At 40.6% G+C, this 21,515-nt stretch overlaps 1 protein-coding gene across 1 annotated transcript in view; it reads right to left on the reverse strand.

The window, feature by feature from the left end:
• The window catches only part of ACVR1 (activin A receptor, type I), an 81,513-nt gene that overhangs the window by 41,247 nt on the left and 18,751 nt on the right, over nucleotides 1-21,515 (reverse strand). Inside the window, exon 3 of the mRNA XM_014534160.1 lies at nucleotides 12,142-12,215. Coding sequence (XP_014389646.1) covers nucleotides 12,142-12,208 — 67 coding nt within the window. The 5' untranslated portion in view covers nucleotides 12,209-12,215. The remainder of the gene's footprint in view (nucleotides 1-12,141; nucleotides 12,216-21,515) is intronic.

Consider the following 21,515-nt stretch of genomic DNA (forward strand, 5'->3'; position numbering starts at 1 on the left):
TGGTGGGTTATACACATTTCATAAAGTCACTCCCTGTTCAGGTTTAGGAGAGAGCCAGGGATATGGCACCATCTACAGAATGCTACTGGCTAGGTCTGTTCTCAGTGTGGAGAGGTGCTCCTGACCCTCTGGATGTTCCTGCTCCAGAGAAGATTGCCTACCCAGGGTCTACATGGAAAGTTTTGGTTTTAAAGGAAGCCTTAAAAAGGGCTAGATGGGAAAGGACAGTGGAGAAGGAACTCAGGGGCAGCCTCAGCACCCAGCACCCACCTCTACTTCCCCTCGGGTGCCCTCCTCTAGACCTTTTTCTCGGGGACTCAGGGAACAGGCCTCCAAGGTAGCCAGTCTTTGCTCTGCTTAGCATCTGCAAGCCGCCACCACACTGCCACACCCTTTCCGGAAGCTTTCAAACCACAGAGATAAACCCTTCAAAAGATGGGCACTGCGCCAATTTGCTGAACAACTGTCTTACAGAACCAGCCTCCAGGCATTGTGGAACCCAAAAGCTAAAGGTGAAAACTGCGGAATTCCTTACATTTCTCCTCCCTGGCTCCCTACCCTACCTGACTCCAGAGAAAAGCACAGAGGAAACAAGGTAATTTCTAGACTGTTTTCTCTCCTGCCCAGATGAGGCCACAGAGAGTAAGATACTCAAGGGTGAGAAACTGGGCAGAGCCCAAGCATCTCTCATAGTGCTATTCCCTATCCCCCGATTTCCCAATTCATGTCCCAGGGCCCTAGCAGAACTCCATGAAAGGTTAATGCAGAAATGAACCCCATGCCTCCATCCCATGAATATAAGCCTTGTGCATCTGCATTCCAGACTTTATCACTTGACCCTTGCATTGTATATCTTCTCTCCCCTATCGGTCTAATTAATAGGATTCACAAGAATTCATTAACTCCTAAATTTAAGACCCTTAAGAAAGCTTATTAGCCATAAACTTAAGATCCAACAGTCACCATGAGCGGGTGGAGTTTGGGTCATTCTCCCTGAGCCCACAGAAAGGCTCCAGGTGTTGACCCTGAAGGTAGAAACCAAAACATTTCTTTGTGGTTCTGTGAACCAGAACTGGCTTTTCAAACACACACTCCCTCCGCCGCACTCTCTGTGGCAGAGCACACCATTCCCAGCTTCCACAGTCATCGTGGGCCTGGGCAGAAGAAAGGCAGCTGAAGCCGAGACGTGTCACGAGGCCACTGGCAAGAGAGCAAGAATATCTAAACACAAACCACGGCGAGAGCCACAGGCCAGCGTTTCTGCAGATTCTCTTTGGCTCCTGGAGCTGCAGAGCACTGACGGCCTAAAGATAACACAAGTATCTACGAAGGGTCACTTTTAAATAGTAGCTTTAATACCACCAGTCATTTCAGAAGTATTTCCTTCCAGAGTCTGCTTCCATCCACACTGGCGTGCCAAGCATGCCCAACAATGGCAACCCGCTGAAGAGATGAAAGCCCAGAAGTAAATGGAAGGAGTCCCAAAGGGGAACAGACAGCTCCCAACACGCTGCGACTCTATTCTGTGCCCAAATTTGGACTGCTGAGAAAGAATAATTTAGCTCAGAGACACCTTGTAGAAGTGATCGGCTGACAATCATTGGGGATTAAAGAGCAAGTAGGAAATTAGTTTATCTCAATTGGTTTCTAAGCGAAGGCAGCATAAACCATGGATGGCTACTATCCAGGAGTGCTTGTAGGAAAGCCTTTCCCTCCAAGAGAAAACTCTACCTCTCAGTCTATTGGACCACAGTTTGGCTGAGCAAAGAGAACTGTGTGGATTCTTCACCACATACTGTACATACACAGCCACTGTGGCCACCCACTAACCACAGAAGCGCCAAGTAGAACAGCTCCAAAGAGCCTACTGATTTTTTTTTCTTCCTTTTAAGCCATAGCCAAGGTTCCCAAGATCTTCCTAAACACCATTAAAATCTACCCAGCCCCTCACCTATCCACCAAGTGAGTCCACACTGTCCTCAATGGCAGTCGGCCAGGGGCTGGTGTACAAGGGACAGGTGCTCAGTGAGCTATTTTCAGTTGCTATCAGATCAATCTGGAGCTGCACATGCTCAGTAGGCAGGCAAGTTTTGGTTGCATTTCAAACTCTGGGCAGCCAAGAGACATACACCTTTCACAGCTGCCAGGGCAACCAGCTGCCCGGTGCTCCTCCCAAGACGGGAGCAATGAAAACAGTGTAACCTGGCCAGCCAACATGCCAGTGAGCAAGCTGTACTCCCGTCTCACTGCCCGGGTTATTCTGAGCTGGGCTTATTGACACTCCATGGCAACACAGGAACAAAGGGCCAGCGAGAGGGATTTAAATGTCTCCCAAAAGTTGCTAGAAAAGTCAGCAGCTCAGACATCTGCTTTCATAATAAAAGTGGCCGTGGAGTGATTACTAGATGAGCGTTGTTTGCCGCTGCTGTTATTGTTTGTGAACCGCCTGGATCAAAGGTCTACTCTTTGAACTAAGGTTTGGTTTGTTTTCTTGCTTCTTTTTGTTGTTTGCCATCATTGAATTGGAGGCCTTTGAAAATGCAGCGTGTGGGCTTCCCTGACGCACACTGCAGGGGGACCACATTTTTTCATCCCTTTACCTCTCATCTTGCCATGCCCTGTGATCCACTTTCACCCACAACTCTTCCAGAACACACCAACTGCCCCTACTGAATCTTTCAAGAGCTCTCACTGCCCCCACGCACAAGACCCTGCCAAGCTAGTAAGGCCTCAGCTCTCAACCGGAATCCCTTCTCCAGGCGGCTCAGCCGGTGGGACTTCCTAGGCAATATCCAACATCGCCTCACTTCTCTGGGCTCGATCCCTGCCCTGCCTAACAAGTCCTTCTCAGTCATTCCTTCACTGGTCTCATGCCTGTTCATCCTTCCAGACCTCATCTCCCTGGGCTGGTGGTGTCCCCATCCCAGCCCAGTGTGATATGGAGGCCCTTTCTGCCAATGTTCCTTGTGCCGTCCTGTGACCTTTGCCTTATCCAACAAGACTGTGACTCCTTGTCATCAGGAACCACTTCTAGTTATGCTGACATCACCAGTGCCTGCCAGTGTACTCATGCTGATTTATCAATTAAAACAAACTGTCTTAAGAAATAACAAGTGTTGGAGAGGTTGTGAAGAAAAAGGAACCCCATGCACTGTTGGTGGGAATGGAAATTAATACAACCACTATGGAAAATTAGCATGGAGGTTCCTCCAAAAAACTAAGAGAGCTACCATATGGCCCAGCAATGCCTCTTCTGGGTATCTACCTGAAAATCTTGAAAAACATGGTAGACGCCGAAACTGGTTTGGCTCAGTGGATAGAGCATCGGCCTGCGGACTGAAAGGGCCCAGGTTCGATTCCGGTCAAGGGCATGTACCTGGGTTTCGGGCACATCCCCAGTGGGAGATGTGCAGGAGGCAGCTGATCGATGTTTCTCTCCCATCGATGTTTCTAACTATCTATCTCTCTCCCTTCCTCTCTGTAAAAAATCAATAAAATATATTAAAAAAAAAAACATGGTAGAAGAGGGTAAAGGGAGTCAAATATATGGTGATGAAAAGAGACTTGACTTTGGGTGGTGGGCACACAGTGCAGTAGACAGATGACATATTATAGAATTGTATACTTAAAACCTATATAATCCTATGTCACCCCAATAAGTTTAATAAAATTTTTTTAAAAAATGTAAGATTGTCTTTTAACTGAGTCTCTGCCCCCAAACTCAGAATAAATGCTTTGAAAGGATGTACTCGCTTAACTCCTCAGCCCAGATCAGATCCTGTCTCATAATATTATCTTTTTTTTATGTTACAATAATAATTATCATAGCCAACATCATTTACTCAGTTGTTTGTCAAATATTCACTGCACACCAACTACATGCCAGGCACTGTCTTAGATATTGGGAATAAAGCAATGGACACCACAAAGTCCCAGCCTCTCATACTCCGGGGCTCACTTGGCATGTATTCCCCATGGCTCCTCACAACTACCCTGCTCCTGTCTCCGCAGACCACAGCGGTAACAGACCCTGAGGGGCGGAGTAACACATACACAGAGAGACACAGTAAAGAAGACAATAGCTCATGTGTTTGACTTTGTCTCTCCTGAAAAGGGCCTGATTCTTATGCATGACCAAGAGCCCTCCCTGCAGAAGACACTCTTTGAGTAGCAACAACAGCATTTAACTATCAAAAATTTACCCTAATCCTCTGCAAATCTGACATTATGAAGCACATGAACTAGGACATGACAGGAAAAATAAAGAGAAGCCACGACCGTGTAACTCTATATGGCATCTGTGGCGTTCTTCATCAAAGAAGTCAACTTCTACACTGGATTGTGGGCATTTTTCCCTGTTTTTTAATTTATAACTTTCCTGAATAAATTGGATTTTTTTTTTCATTCAAACAGACTTCGTGTAGGTACCAGAATTCAGGAAGTAAAACAAGGTCAGCAAAAAAATAAATAAAAGAGCCCATTTCATACTCCAAATCACCATTTGAATAAAAAATACGGAGTTGTGTTGTGTGTGTGTGGTTTTTTTAAGGTGAGTTTCACCACCCCATTCCCAAGAGGACTTCCGTGTTCTTCCTCTTATTCCTTCTCTCCTTCCCACATCCCCCACATCCACAGATCCTAGGAAAGTCCACGCTCTGCTCTAACCCATAACAAAGAATTAGAAGCAGCATTACCATGGATCTGCGAAACACCACTCTGCAGAGCTCAGATTCAGCCGATTAGAACAGGCAGCAGCTGCTGCGGTGTTATGACCAAGGCTGAGAAGGCACAAAGGTAAACTTCCCTCTTCTCGTCAAATCCCCAGCTTCAAGAGAGAGGATTGTCAGGCCACAGGAAGTTATGAAAAAATAAAAGGTTCTAGGCCAGCTGTCTCAGAAAATATACCGGTGAGCTGTCAGAGCCTTCACCTGAAGGGAGTGGGGACTTCTGGGCAGTGAGCTCTTGGGAGCAGACTGGAGTAATCTTTTTAAAACTATGGGTAACGACCCATTTGTGGGTAGTGAAATCCGATCTAGTGGTTCAAGACCAGGTTTCTTCCTTCTTTTTAAATGAAATAAAACGAAACAGAACAAAAAAGAGAAGTAATAGGAGAGGACCTTAAACTTAGCAAGTGATTACTTGTTTCATGAAATTTTTGTTTCATGCGTGTGCGGGTCCTACTCTAAGATGTTTCTAAATGTAGAGGCACTGGATCTAACTCTAAAATGCTTCCTACTGTGAGTCACTGTGAAGAGTTTGAAAGCCACCCTGCCCTGTGTCTCACACTATTTTGGAACTGACATGCGATCTGAGTAATTATGACTATTTCACATAATCATTATCTGTGGAAGCTTGCCTGAGGTCATGCAGGCAGCAGAGGCAAGTTTCAGAGGACAGTTAGCAGTGTTTTGAAAGCTAGAAATTAATTTTCAATATCTTTTGTTTTCCTTGCTGTTTATTCCTTTTGCTGTTTATTTCTTTTTAAAAGTTAAAGTTGCTTAAAGAGTTCCTGGACCCAATTTGTGTGTGTGTGTGTGTGTGAGAGAGAGAGAGAGAGAGAGAGAGAGAGAGAAAGAGAGAGAGAGGAAGAGAGAGAGAGAGAGAGAGAGAGAGAGAGAGAGAGAGAGAGAGAATTGCCTCACATCAACAAGCAATTCTCAAACACCAGCAAAGTATCTGAGAATTCAATCCTGGCACTATCTATCCGGAGACAGAATCAGATTCCACGGGTGAAGAGCTCTGTCCCAGAAGACCACTTTCCACTTCAGATGCCAGTCTCAATCAGAGATTCCCACCACCCCCTCCTTGGGTTCAATTAATTTGCTAGAATAGCTCACAGAACTCAGGAAAACCCATATACTCACTAGATTACCGATTTACTACAAAGGATATTAAAAGATATGAGTCAATAGCCAGATGAAAAGATACAGAGGGCAAGGTCCCAAACCAAGGAGCTTCTATCTGCCTGAAGTTGAGGGCCCACCAGGGTGACACACGGAAACAATCTAGTTCCCCAACATAGAAAGTTTCCAAAAAGGAACTGACAAACTGTCCCTTTTCGGTTTTTATGGAGGCTGCATTACATAATTACGATTGACTAAGTCACTGACCATTGGCAACTGATTCAACCTCAATTTCCCTCTTCCTTCCCCAGAAATCAGGGAGTGAGACCAAAAGTTCCAATAGTCTAACCACATGGTTGGCACCTACCCCTTAGGTGGGTGGGATCCAAAAGTTATCTCATTAACATAACAAGAAATGCCATTCTTGCTCTCATCACTTAGGAAATTCCAAGGGGTTTCGGTTCTGAATATGAAGACCAAATATATCTGAGAAATATATTCTGGTCATCTGGATGATTATAAATCACAGTATCACAGTTGCGTGTATGACTACAAATCTCCTGCTGTGCTAGCTTTTCCATAGAGAGAAAATGGCATTCATCCTTTCGCTCTTGAGGCCAAACTTTATAAAAGAAAAAGCTTAGAAGCTATTGCACTGCCCACTCACTGTTGACTATAAAGAAATCATTTAATGAGCTAGGGTCCTGGATTTGTCTTCCCTTCTGTTCAATACTTGACTTGATTAAATTTTTAGAGTCCTACCCACACCCCACTGCTACTTCCTCTTATATAAATCTGCATTGAATATGAACATTTTCTAAGATCCACTGGGGGCAGAAAACTGGATGTGGCTTTAGTTTAACTACCCACAGAAGAAACAAACATTTCCCAGGAAGGAAAGCTAAAAGGAAGCTTTGTCACAACTCACCTTGCATCAGATAATACACCATCATTCTATTAGATAAGAAAATGTGACAATAAAGAAGTATCTTTAAAGAGTACAGCTTCATTAGATATTTACAGTTTAGGTCCTAGTAGTGGCAAATAGCTCAGTACATCTCAATTATCTCCCCCCAAAAAGTCTCATTTGATGATGAGTCAATGAAAAAGATTTTGTTCTGAATAAAGGGGATAAATTATAGCAATGAGAAATGAGAGCAACAAGTTTAATACTACACATTTTTCTTACATTCACTCACCCCTTCAAGAACTTTCAGAATCCTCAATAATGAGAAATTCAAAGAAAGGCTTATTCTATTCTTCCCCGACCAGTGGCAAAGAGGGGTACCTTTATGGTCCCTAACAAAAAGTCCTTTGAAGTTATCCCCGTCCTCCCCTCATTGGGTAATTGGGCTGGAAAGTCTGAGTGCTGATAGCTTTGGAAATACTAAAATCTGTAAAAATTAACCAATTTTCAAGTCAACACTGAAAATAATTTAGGCCAAAATCTCTTGCTCAAAACTCTGCAAAGTCCAGACTCCTTTAGTGTAGTAAAATCTAACGATGGCTCACAAATTTAATAAAATGTGGGTCATCTTAGCTCTGAAATATTTCTGAAGAAGCAATATTGCATTTGAAGCACTTGTGTCATGGTCACCACCTGCAAATGCTCACAGGGACAACGGGAAAGCCAAACGTGGAGGTGCTGGAACAAAGATGGACTTCTCCCTGGCGGCATAATAGCGGTGTTAGAGCATGATTAGTCTTATTAATGGGAAGGGAAAGGAAGGCTATATGGGTAATTAGGACTCAAGTGCTCTTCTCTGTGAGAGCAAATAAAACTCTTCCTGCAGCTAGAGTTGTATATATAATGAGCATGAAAAATGGATAGTGGTATGAGAGACAAGACGAAAAACACAAACTCAGGTGAAGCAGCCTCGCCATTTGCTATTACAAGATTTCATCTCAACCTTTCCAGCAGACTGGATTACGCTGGATTCTAGCATGCACCAGATATAATGTGAATGTGGGTGTAGCTAATTTAAGGTACCAGAAAAATGCAAAATTCTGAAGAAGACTGATAATGGTTGAAACTCCTACACACTATTCCTCAAAGTATATCAGACCTTTCATTGGCTCTAGCCTTAAGCAAGAGTTTTAACCAATTCAAAAGCACATCCCTCAAAACCTACCTCATTAGGGTCATCATGAGGATTACGGGAAATACTGCATACAAAGAAGCTAGTCCAACATTTGACACATATTAACCACTCCCTAAATATTACTTCTAATCATCAGAGGGGCAGTTATAGTAAAGAGTATTTTCCAAACTTATTTGGTCTTTATGGCCCCAGAGCATTTAGGATTGCATAGAATGTGAGAAACGTTCTAAAATACACTGATACTAGCCAAATTCTACCAAAATCACTGTTTGGGGCCTATTATTTGAAGAGATAAAACTATTTCTAGCCAGTATTTAAGAGACATTTGGGAGTCACTGGGAGACAAAGGAGAAAAAGCTTGTTGTTGTTGTTTTCATAGGCAACGAAGAGTAACTACCACACAAAGTATATTAGAACAAAATCTCTATGAGTTTCTTACTTATTCCCCAAGAATGCCATCAGCTTCAATGAAGCACAGTTAATAAGGACCATCATAGCTGCTCTGTAAATATCAAACATAGTTCTGCTTCCTTTTAAACTTGGTAGTCTAAAGCTCTTCACTAGACAATGGGGCTTGTATAAAGATTTTCTGTATCTGCCCTATTATTTACCTCTTTTGGTTAAGTATTTTGTACTTAACGTTTGCTTTATGACTAATGTTGAGTATATTAGAGTGTATTACAATTAGGGGTTCTCAGTGGCTTTAAAAAAATTCCTAGTAAATATACAAAAACAAAGAGTCTTTTCATAGAATATGTGTTTGACAGTTAACAGGTTGAGTTATGGAGAGAAGACAGGACTAAGGCAACTGCAATTATGATTAGAGCCCTCTAGGTTGTAGCACTCACTGGATATTCTGTTTAAAAAAAATAAAATAAAAAGCTACTGCAACTAAAGAATGTGTGTTCTTTTCCTTGTTTGTAAACATCCTAGAGGTGGTGGTAGATAAAATGGCAAAACCTTAGTGGTAATCTGTTTCCATTTCAGCCAGACGAACTCGTTTCATTGCATACTAGAGGCCTGGTGCATGGATTCCTGCACATGGAAAGGAAATTAATTAGAAGAAATATTTTAGAGGCCAGGGAGGGACCGCAGGAAAGATTGGCCAGTCAGGGAGGGACCACAGGAGGTCTCCAGGGCATGTCCACCCCGTCTCGCTCAGTCCCCATCGGCCAGACTCCCAGCAAGCTAACCTACCAGTTGGAGCATCTGCCCCATGGTGGACAGTGCGCGTCATAGTGACTGGTCGAATGGTTGAATGAACGGTTGGACACTTAGCATATTAGGCTTTTATTATATAGGATTGTTACTGTGGCATTAAAAAGACATTTGCTAGATTCTTTGGGCAACTTAAGATCTAAAAGCAAGAAAAAGAAACCCCCAGCAAGCTAACCTACCAGTTGGAGCATCTGCTCCATGGTGGACAGTGCGCGTCATAGTGACTGGTCGAATGGTTGAATGAACGGTCGGACACTTAGCATATTAGGCTTTTATTATATAGGATTGTTACTGTGGCATTAAAAAGACATTTGCTAGATTCTTTGGGCAACTTAAGATCTAAAAGCAAGAAAAAGAAACCAATGTTGTGGTTGATAATATTGATCCATAAATGCCCTTTCCCCTTCTCATTTCCTCATTCCTTCTCCACTTCTTCTCTATTCATACTACATTCCCACCTCAATTTCTCTTCCACATTCTTTTTCTTTTGACCGTGCCACATCCATGAAATCAAATGAAATCCAAAGGAACTTCTTGATATCACACAGAACTAAAAGCATAGAATTTGGAGGAACTTCATTCCACGACATTCTTTAGTTTTTATTGTAGTGATCAGTGTTTAGCAATTAAAAAGAGAAGGAAAATTTCTAGAAACTTGGCTATTATATCTCCAGACATTGTCGAATGTCCCTGGGAAGGTCATATAATTGAGCTGAGAACTACTGTTAACCCATCAAATCTTTCCAGCCCATTTCTTCTTATTAATCCCTTCAACCTAGGACCCAACCTCTCTTCTGGTTAAAACACCTCTAATTACTTTAAACTTGCCATGCAGGATCTTTATTTCATACCCTCTTGGCACTAATTAAAATCACTGCAATATTAGTAAAATGTTTTTAACAGCATTGCTTAGCACCAGAACCTACACTATACTAGTAGACACCCAAATTATTTACAACACAATGTCCAACAGAAATTTAATGTAACCCACATTATGTAATCTTGCATAATGTAATATTATTGGGTAACAAGAGAAAACCTAGATGACCTTGGGCATGGCAATAACTTTTTAGAGGCACGATCCATGAAAAAATAATTAAGGCAGACATTTCACTAAAATTAAAAACTTTGTTCTGTGAAAGACAATATCAAGAGAATGAGAAGAGAAGCAAAAGACTGAGAGAAAATATATGCAAAAGGCACATCTCATAAAGGATTATTTTCCAAAATATATAAAAACTCAAAAATAAAAAAACAACCAACCTGATTTAAAAAATGACCCAAAGACCTCAACAGATACATCATCAAAAAAGATACACAGATGACAAATAAGCACATGAAAAGATGCTCCATACCATATGTCTTCAGGGAAATTGAAAATTAAACCAACTCCTATTTGAATGGCCAAAATCCAGAATGCTGCCAATGCCAAATAGTGGCCGGATGTGGAACAGCAAGAACTCTCATTCATTGCTGGTAGGGATGCATAATGGTACTGCTACTATGGAAGACAGGTTGTAATTTCTTACAAAACTAAACCTACTCTACCATACAATGTCGCAATCATAATCCTTGGTGTTTACCCAAAGGAGCTGAAAACTAATTCCACACAAAAATTTGCATACCAATATTCATAGCAACTTTATTCATAACTGCCAAAACCTGGAAGTAACTGAGATGTTTCTTTAATAGGTCAATGAATAAACTGGTACATCCGGACAATGGAATATTATTCAGTGCTAAAAAAAAAAAATGAAGCCATGAAAATATGTGGAGGAACATTAAATGCCTATCAGTAAGTTAAAGAAGTCAATCTGAAAAGACTATACACTGCATGATTCCAACAATACGTCATTCTAGAAAAGGCAAAACTATGGAGGCTGTAAAAAGATCAGTGGTTGCTAGTGCTTAAGGGTAGCAGGGGAAAGGGATGAACAGGTGCAGCACAGAAAATTTTCAGAGCAGTGAAATAGTCTGTATGATACTATAATGGTGGATACATGTCGTTATACATCTGTCCAAACCCATAGAATGTACACCTCCAAGAGTGAACCCTAATGTAGACTATAGACTTTGGGTGGTTATAATGTATCAATATAGGTTCATCAATTATAACAAATGTACCACTTTAATGGAGGATATTAATAATGGGAGAGACTATGCATGTGGAGGTGTAGGGGTATGAGAAATCTCTGTTCATTCCTTTCAATTTTGCTCTGAACCTAAAAAACAGCTTTAAAAAGTAATAATAAAGGGAGGGAGGAGAGGAGTGCTAAATCTGATAGGATTAAGAACAAACAAACTTGTTTACAGTAAGCCAAACCATACACAGAACATTCATGCACCACTTACAGATGGGGATTTGTTCTGAGAAACGCATCCTTAAGTGATTTCATCATTGTGCAAATATCATAGAGTGCATGCACACACACACGTAGATGGTATAGACTACTACATAACTTGGCTACATGGTATAGCCTATTGCTCCCAGGCTACAAGCCTGTACAGCATTTTACTGTATAAAACAATACGAGATTAAGTCAAGTGAAAGAGAAAATGATGCAATGAAAAGATGTGGTAAAGACAAGGTATATGGTTTTACAGCAAACTTTTTTTAATAAGTAGAAAGAGTACACTCTACAATAATGATAAAAAGTATAGTAAATTCATAAACCAGTAACAGAGTGTCATTTATTATCATTATCAAGTACCATGTATCGTACATAATTGTATGTGCTAACTTTTTTACGACTGATAGTGCAGGATTGTTTACACCAGCATCTCCACAAACATGTGAGTAATGTGTTGTACTATGACCTTTCAGTGGCTATGATATCACCAGGTGATACGAATCTTTCATCTCCATTATAATCTTATAGAACCACCATTGCATATGTTTATCTGTCCTTGACCGAAACGTCACCATGTGGCACACAACTGTACACTTTAAGCTACCCAAACAGCTGTGAGCCGCTTACCTTCCATACTTGGGGAAGGGAAAGCCATCATCATTAGCACAGGAAGAATCATCACTCCATCTACCATTGTACAACTGTGGAGGAAAAAGAGAGATATAAGTAAGACAAAAAATTTAACTGCAGGATGACAAGTTAAATTAAGCATACCATTTTCAAACTGCCATTCAAGGCCTTTCTTACAAATCCCCCTCACATATGTTGCCTTATTTCTTAGTATATTTAAACACATACCCTTTACATAGATCTAAACAAATCATCTTAAGAAGTTAATCAGATGTACCTCCTGCTGGTGGCCACTCTAAGGTGATTTTCTCTGAGTCCACCCTCTTACAAAGAACTCAACAGGGGCAGGAAAAGTTCTCAGCTATATAAGGCTAGGCATTCCCAAAGGACCTTAGATTTGAATTTTATCTTACCCTATTGAATGCGGAATTGGCATTAAATTAAAACCTCTGAGAAGCATGAATAGACTGCTCTTACAATATGATAAAGATTAAGTGACTGAATCATTCAAGCCAAATTACTGTGTTTGAGCCTTACTTCTCCTTGCTCTTCATACTGCCCCAAGGGGAAAAAAGCAAACCTACAACATATCCCTCATCTATGCCAAAACAGTGCTTTCCTTTATCAACCTCAAATTTAACAGAGGACAGACATAACCAAGACAGGAAGAAATCGTGTAAATGTGTAACATGTAAAACTATAACTGAGAGAAAATAAGATACCTGATAAAAATTTCCAGTTGATACTGCCCTGAAACTACATTGGCAAAAGATCAATGTTATGGGGTAAAAGACTACAAAAGAGAACTTTTCCATTTGAATAAACTTGAAAAGTTTCAGGAATATGATGACTGTTTGGTTATATGAGTTCTTTATTACAAGAAATAATTTTTTAAAATTTTAAACCTTTGTCTAGTTGTGATTTTCTGGATGGTAAAAAAAAAAAAAGAAGAAGAAAATGGGTAAAGTTCTTTAATAAATAGGTTAATGTGCTATCTCACTCTTACAGCTTCAAAGCAAAGAGCAAAAGCCTGTTGCTATGTAAGCAGTTTAGGGTGGATACCTGATTCATCTTCTTAAGATCACATTCTGAGGTTGGTAGTCTGATTGTTCATTCCCCACACCTCCATCCTCTGTTACCAGCCTTCATTCCAATTTGTTCATAATTGTATTTCAACCTACCCCTTCTCTATTAACAAGATGAGGAAGGGGAGTAAAGGAGATGTGTTTATGTACCTTCCTTTTATACTAAAAGAACATGAAATTTGAGTGAGCCCCTTTTTACTGCTGTTATTATTTCCACGCTCACGTAGATCTTGTCAATAGTGAGCCCTTATTTGCGACATACAAACTACCTCATCTTGGCCCTCACAACCAGATTCCTCCAACAGCACATCATGAACATGAACATTGTGTTGGTTCCGTCTGCCTCAAATGCCCTGAGTCTCCTCCTCCACCCCTCTCCTACCCAATTGCCTCCTCCTGCATTCATAATCTAGCTCAAAAGGCAAACACTTGGTGGAACACCTCTCTATCAGCAGATTTTAACCCCCCAGTGGTCTAACACCACTTGGAATGAATTCATTGTTTATGTCTGTCTCCAGCACTAGACCACTTGTCTCCAAAAGGGTACATGTGTCCAATGGTCATGTCAGACAACTCATTGACTTGTGGAATTAACATTCAAAAATTTTTACCTTATAGCCCTGGCCGGGTAGATCAGTTGGTTAGAGTGTTGTCCCAATACACCAAGGTTGCAGGTTCGATGCCCAGTCAGGGCACATACAAGAATCAACCAATGAATATATAAATAACTGGAACAACAAATCAGTGTCTCTCTCTCTCTAGAATCAATCAATAAATTTTAAAAATATTATCTTATATTAAATGTGTTTATCTAATAGGGCCATAAATAACTTGGGCCTTTATTTGGTCTCTGTCACAATTCCTGTTGACAGTCTAGTATAAGAGGTATCTTTCAGAAAGAGTGGAAGATATAATGTGAAAGTGTGGAGACTACACCCCCGTACTATCCTTTTAAGGTTCCATTTAAGTAGAATTACAGGTTGAATTGGCTAGTTATAATGAAATGAGCCCTCCCCCGATGGGAAGGGTTCTAAAAACATTAAAGAAACTACAGATTAAATATGGTATTAATCTGTAGAGAAGAGTAAGAAAATGTGAAGCTGATTTCTCTCATCCAAGTAATTTTTCATTAATCACATTACTAGAAAAAAGCAGTTAACATTCAGTTGAATCTGACATAAAGTTGTCTCCCCTCCTGGCCAGTGTGGCTCAATGATTGAGCACTGACCCATGAACCAGGAGGTCATGGTTAGATTCCGGGTCAGGGCACATGCCCAGGTTGTGGGCTAGATCCCCGGTGGGGAGCATGCAGGAGGCAGCTGATCAATGATTCTCCGTCATTATTGATGTTTCTATCCTCTGTCCCTCTCCCTACCTCTCTCTAAAATCAATAAAAACATATTTTTTAAGAAAAAGAATGCCCAACTTCAAAATAAAAAAATACTTAAAAATTGATTTACATCCAGTATCATAAACAATAAACATTATCCTGAGTGACCTGAGATTTTTATTAATAAGATGTCATCACCATTAGCAGTCCCTTTAATATTTCATCTTTAATCTTTCTAAAATTTCTATTTTATGTATGTTTTATAATAGTTTTTATTTTACATAAAACTTACAACCAACATACATATTGAGGGTGCATGCTCAAAAAACTTTTTAACCAATGGAACATGTTATCAAAACCTTTTTAAAACTACTGGACTATCTTAGTTTTATCTTTGAATTCCAGTCCTTCCTTCCCTCCTTCCTTCCCTCCTTCGTTCGTTCCTTCCTTCCTTCTTTCCTTTATTCCATAACTAATGAGAGACTACTGTTTACTAGACTTTAGAAACTTAGAGTAATCTATATATATAAAAGCCTAAGCGACCAAACGACTGTTTCACTTGTTGCTATGATATGCACTGACCACCAGGGAGCAGACGCTCAATGCAGGAGCTGCCCCCTGGTGGTCAGTGCACTCCCACAGCGGGAGCGCCACTCAGCTGACTGAGGGGCACCAGACACCAGGCTCACAGCTGGCGAGCGCAGCTGCAGCCGCACAAGCCTCTCCAGCCTCCATGGCAGCGTGCTACTGAGTGGCGAGTGGCGGTGGCAGCAGCAGGAGCAGAGGGGCCAGGATGAGTGAGAGCAGAGTGGAATCCGGCAGAACAACATCCCCCCAGGGGTCCCGGATTGCAAGAGGGCTCAGGCCAGGCTGAAGGACCCCACTGGTGCACAGATGCACCAGGCCTCTAGTAAAGATATAAGCATGGTCCTTACTATCACTAAGCTTACTGTTTATGTTGGTAATCAAATAATCATCCAAAAGATTGTATAATTAAATACTGAATTAAATGTTAAAAAAAAACACACACAAAAAAACCCATGGTTAAACATGAGTGCTAACAAAACAACTTGAGACTTCCTGAAGGGTGGAGGAACTTCCCTGGGGAGGTTATATCCAAATAAAAACCAGACTAGAAAAAGGATAAGCCTGTGTGTGTGTGTGTGTGTGTGTGTGTGTGTGTGTGTGTGTGTGTGAGAGAGAGAGAGAGAGAGAGAGAGAGAGAGAGAGAAAAGAGAGAGAGAATTGGGGTGGGTAGCACCCTGTGGTGGAGACAGGTAGCATTTAAGGAAATAGACACAGCTTGTCAGTTTCCATAGAGACCCTATGGCCAGGGCAAGCAAGGTGTGTCCTCAGGACTTAAGACATATTCAGAAGTATACACACACACACACACACACACACACACACACACACACCAGGCTAGGACGCAGAGAGCCTAGAGAGAAGAGTTATAAAGAAAGAGGAGAAAACCCAAGAAGACTGGAGGTAGGCCAGGGTCAAACCTCAGTAATATCTGGTTAAGCCCTAGCAAGCCTTCTCCTCACCTCTCCATATTCATTGCCCTCAAGGCCCTTACCCTTAGTTCTCACAACTGGCCCCTCACAACCCCATTTTCCCAGGCACTGCAAGCAGCCAGCTTTCTGCCTATCTTGGGACCTTTGTGTACAAGACACTCCTGTGCTTGGGCCCTTCTTTCAGGATCCAATCTGGCAAATTCCTACTCATTCCTCAAGTCTCACCTTAAATGTCACTTCCTTCCAAAAGCTTGCTTACACCCTCAGATGCCCTCATTACACTCTCATATACCACTGTTAACTTTCACTCACTGCATTTATCATAATTAATAATTACTTACTCAGACCTGTGTGCTTTTGGATATCTGCTTTCCTCACTAGACTGTAAACTTGATGGTAGCAAAATCTATAGTCTATTTTGTTCATTGCTAACAGAGACAAAGAGGTGCACATTTAATACTTGTTGAATATGAATTTCCTCTAAATTAATGAGCTCAATTTAAATTTAAATTCTAAAGACACAATAATCTCTTCCAGCCCTTTCCTACGCATAGGCACATATACACCTACAAAGAAATGGTGGGATTAAGATATTTACCATCTCTCTAACATTAATCTGTAAAATTTGTTCAGTTAATAGTAAAAGTTAGAAGTTAACAAGCTTCAAATTTCAAAATCAAGAATCCTTTCACTATTAAAAAAAAATCTAAAAGACAATCACCATTGGCATTTTTTCCTGTGACAAAGCCAAGAAAAGCCCATGCCTCAAAATATCCCTTAACAGATCATAATTGTACAAGCAAAACTAAAATATTAATTTAGGCTCATAAGTATAAAACAGGAAAAAAAAAAGAGTTAGAAATTCATCCCCCAAGCTAATCTATTGTTTATAGACAGAAAACTCAAAATCTGCCAGAAATCTCTGGGGAAGAAACATCAGCATCATTTTCTGGTTGCCATTTTGCTATGTCTGGAGTGTCTGTGCTGCTCAGTTCATTCAGCTATTAAATACAGGCAGGAAAAGGGGGAAAGAATGTAGAAAGCAGAATTTTCTGGAATAAATGTCCTCATTATATTTTAATTATTAAGAAATATCAATATGCTACCATCCCAACTTTAAGCCCCAAGGATCTATTTCTAATTTTAAAATATACTAAAAAGATAATACTGTCTTTAAAAGTAAAAAAAAAAAAAAAAGTTAAAGTAAAAAATGTGGGTTGGCAAAAAAAGAAGTACTGGTAGTGGATAAAGAGAGTGGTAATAATTCCACAGTTCAGAGATGCCCTACTCCAGTGGTTTACAAACATTTTGGTCTCAGAATCTTTTTATTGAAAAATATTGAGGCCCCTAAGGAGCTTATCTCTGTGGGCTATGTCTATCAACATTTACTCTATTAGAAAGCAAAAGATAATTTTTAAAATATTGTATTTCTTTTAAAATAATAAGCATACTAGCTTATTTTTTATAAATTAAAAAAACAACTATACCCCCCGAATCTATACTAATAAAAGAGTAATATGCTAATTAGACCAGAGATCTTCCGGGCGTCCTTCCAGACAAAGCCATGGTGGTGGGGCCGAGGCAGAGGTGGTTAGAGGCGATCAGGCCAGCAGGGGAGAGCAGTTAGGAGGATCAGGCAGGCAGGCAGAGTGATTAGGGCAGGCAGGCACATTAGTAGTTAGGAGCCAGCGGTCCTGGATTGCAAGAGGGATGTCCGACTGTCCCTGTGGGATTGGGCCTAACCCGGCAGTCGGACATCCCTCTAGAGGTTCTGGATTGAAGAGGGTGCAGGCTGGGCTGAGGGATTCCACCCCCCCCCCCTTTCAGGTGCATGAATTTCATGCACCAGGCATCTAGTAAATAAATAAATATACAGAAAAAAGTAGCACTGTTTTGCATTTTTGCAAATCTCAATAATGTTTGGCTTAATAGAAAACAACTGGACTCTCATATATGATTCTTCATTCAATCTGCTATAACATCTTGTATCGGTTGAAGTACATATAGCGAATCCAGCCTTGAACATATGTCACTGAAAGAAGGAGGATCTCATGGAACCCCTGAGGAAGTCATTGAAGCTCCACTTGGACCACACTTTGAGAACCATCACCTTATTCTTTATTTGATCAGTTCTTCTACCATACAGATAACCACACGGTACATTTTAGGCTGAGCATTTACCCACTACCTGAGAAAAATGCTACTGTTCCACAGGTTTAAAAATCTCATTAGCCTCCCTAACATCAAGGAAGTCAACAAAATCTATGGTCAAGGAAGAATACATTAGATTTTTTTAAATATAGGAATAATATTTTATGTACACAACTAAATATTTTTTAAATGAGACATAAACCTGTCATAACTCAACTGCTCATCTCGTTTAGATTCAACCAAATCCTTATATAGTGTTCTAAGGCCAAAATCCCTAACTGAAAAATCATAGGCTACTTACTGGGGATTACAGAATATTATCTAAAAGGTTCAGAGCATGAATTTTTGCCTGCAGTATATACAATCTCCTTTCTGCTCTTGGATAAGGCCCTATATCCCTAGTAACTGATCTTAATACTTCAGACATAAGGACCTCCTGACTCAACTAAGTTACCCCCCTTTAAGTCAGTACCATCTCTTACAATGTTCAGGACTACAATCTAGGGAGATAGTGTATTCCCATGATAATTCTACTAAAAACAGGCATATCACCAGGGCAGAACAGAACTGCTTTCCAAATCCCATGGTACTTTTCAAACTCCATTTATAGATCAGACTGTTATCAGTTAAGGAGCTAGCGTTTAGCTCAATTTTTAACATGTGTAGGCTTGAGACCAAGTTTGGCACTTCTTTTGCTCATCACAATTTTACAGCTGGATAAAACCACAGATACACTCCAATACATTAACCCCACAAAAAATCACAAAGCATTTTGATATTGGTCACAAAGTAATCCAGAGTATAAATGCTCTTTTATTGTCAACTTTTAGTACTCATATTAAGCAATCTAATTAATTATCTACGGCAAAAAAAAATAAAGGCTATTTCTAAAAGCTATACTTTTGAACAGCATACAACTTGTTATCCATAATATTGCAGATGAAGGAAAAGTTGTAAGATGAACCCTATGATTTTTTTCCCCTTCACAAAGTTCTACCAAATATTCATTTGTCAGGGCTGGTAACCTAAACTCATTTGGTTTGTCCATTGGTTCAAGATATAATTTACTTACTAGTACCTACTCGTACAATAAGGATCTTCTTGATACTCTTAATTCAACATCTAACATTCTCTGAATTAGAAAGAATCTTGAAAGACAGGTTGTACATTCACCCATCCATGCTTTGAATGACACTATCCAGCTGAAGTCCCTCACCACTGGTGGGGGTTGTCACTACTCTTCCAGGACAGTTTTTTCTTTGTATCTTTTATACAGTCTATGCTCTACCTTCAGTAAGGGATGGGGTGGGACCTCATAACCTCATTCTCTTTAAATGTCAATGATAGAGGCAAAGCAGAAAAAGAATGAGAGTAATTCTGCTTTCTCCTAGTTATCTGTCAAAAATACATCCTTATCACCCTAAAGGTAGCAGCACTTACTAACCAGCCAGGCATTATGCTTAGGGATCATGTGTATCATATCATTCAATCTCTCCCCAAAACGCTCTAAAATAAATATTCATATTCACCTTGTTTTACACATAAGAACATCTATAAAATTTTCAGGGGGTAGAATTTTCAGTGGGTAGGTAGAAGTAATCAGAGTTCAGCTCTTAACCAATCACCACTCTCACACCTTCACGACACTAGTTCAGCTGCTTGCGTCTGCTTTTGTCATCCTTAACATTTTATCCACGCCTCAACACATTCACTTTAACCACCTTGATTTTCGTCTTAGAAAACAATCTTTACTCATGGTTATTTGGGTCACTTTTTAATCATGACCTCTTTCCATCTCTCTAAATTCAAAATTAATTTCATATACTCTGAAAAGATCTTGGTGTGGAGAAAAAATAAACCACCTTGAAAATACAGCATTTCTATATAACATCCCCCACCCCCACATTTCAGTTCTCACATCTCAAAATAAAAACAGAAATTAGTGTATGTCAGGCACATTTTAGAACGAAGTTAGATCCAGTAAGACAAATTCTAGACAGGAAACTTTGAGGGAAGGTATACTTACAATAACCACCTCCAAGTGGGACAAAAATCAGCCATTATGTGAGAACAGTTATGCCTCTTCTATGCTCAAAGGGAGAGAGAGAGAGAGAGACAGACAGACAGACAGACAGACAGACAGACAGACAAACAGACACACCAAGGGCAGCTTGCTCCACACTACCTGGGCCTTAACAGGGGTGAAAATGACATGGGCTGTCAGTTATAGCTGCAAAGAAAGGCTAAACCGAAGCCATCATACCATATAAGTTAAGTCAGGGTCTTTTCTCCAGTTCACAAATGACCTGTGAAATATTTTTAACACCACACTCTGTCTGAACTGGTGATGTGCAAGTTGCCAGGGCTCGGTTTTATATAGACTTCACTGCTGCTGGAGGGTTCCGGTGGGTGTTACTTTCAGAATATTAGCATGTAATTTGATCTTTGGTGATAGATGAATACAAATAGCTTCTTGGACAAGTCCTATAGAACTGAAATCCAGCCCCTGGATCGGTTCATCCCGTAGTTAGAGGAACTAATTACAGATTATTTCAGGGGGGAAAAAGGTTTTGACTGAAAGAGTTACACTGCAAACATTCCAGCTGTGACAAGACATGGTTTGGAAAGGAGAGGGAAAGACTGATTTTATCTGTGAAGGGCTGGGGGGAGATCAGGCTTAACTGAATGAAAGCAAGTGAACGATTTAAGTTAGGCTGCCATGTAAGAAACCTTGAATCCCCAGTAAATGTACTTTAATTGTCTACAGAATGAAAGTGACTTTACTACACTACCAGATACATAGATATTACTATTAACTACGCTAAGCTTCTGAGATTCCAATGTTTTGGTCACCCACTCCATGCCTTACTGGTATCTCAAGACGGGTTTTATTTCTACACGCTTGACTACATGGAAACTGTCCCTCGTTTTCCACTTCATTCCCTCTGTATCAAATAGCCATGGCTCTCCTGCTTTGTTTCAACTGATAGGACCCCATCCTCTCCCAGCTGTTTGGTGATATTCTCCTCGGCAGCTCGGGGCTCACTCCTTGCCCTCCAGTTTTCAAACTGTGGCTGGAACCATTTTTTTTTTTATTGATTTTTTACAGAGAGGAAAGGAGAGAGATAGAGAGTCAGAAACATCGATGAGAGAGAAACATCGATCAGCTGCCTCCTGCACATCTCCCACTGGGGATGTGCCCGCAACCCAGGTACATGCCCTTGACCGGAATCGAACCTGGGACCCTTCAGTCCGCAGGCCGACGCTCTATCCACTGAGCCAAACCGG

This window comes from Myotis brandtii, unplaced genomic scaffold (assembly GCF_000412655.1).
Source record: "Myotis brandtii unplaced genomic scaffold, ASM41265v1 scaffold125, whole genome shotgun sequence".
Taxonomy (NCBI): domain Eukaryota; kingdom Metazoa; phylum Chordata; class Mammalia; order Chiroptera; family Vespertilionidae; genus Myotis; species Myotis brandtii.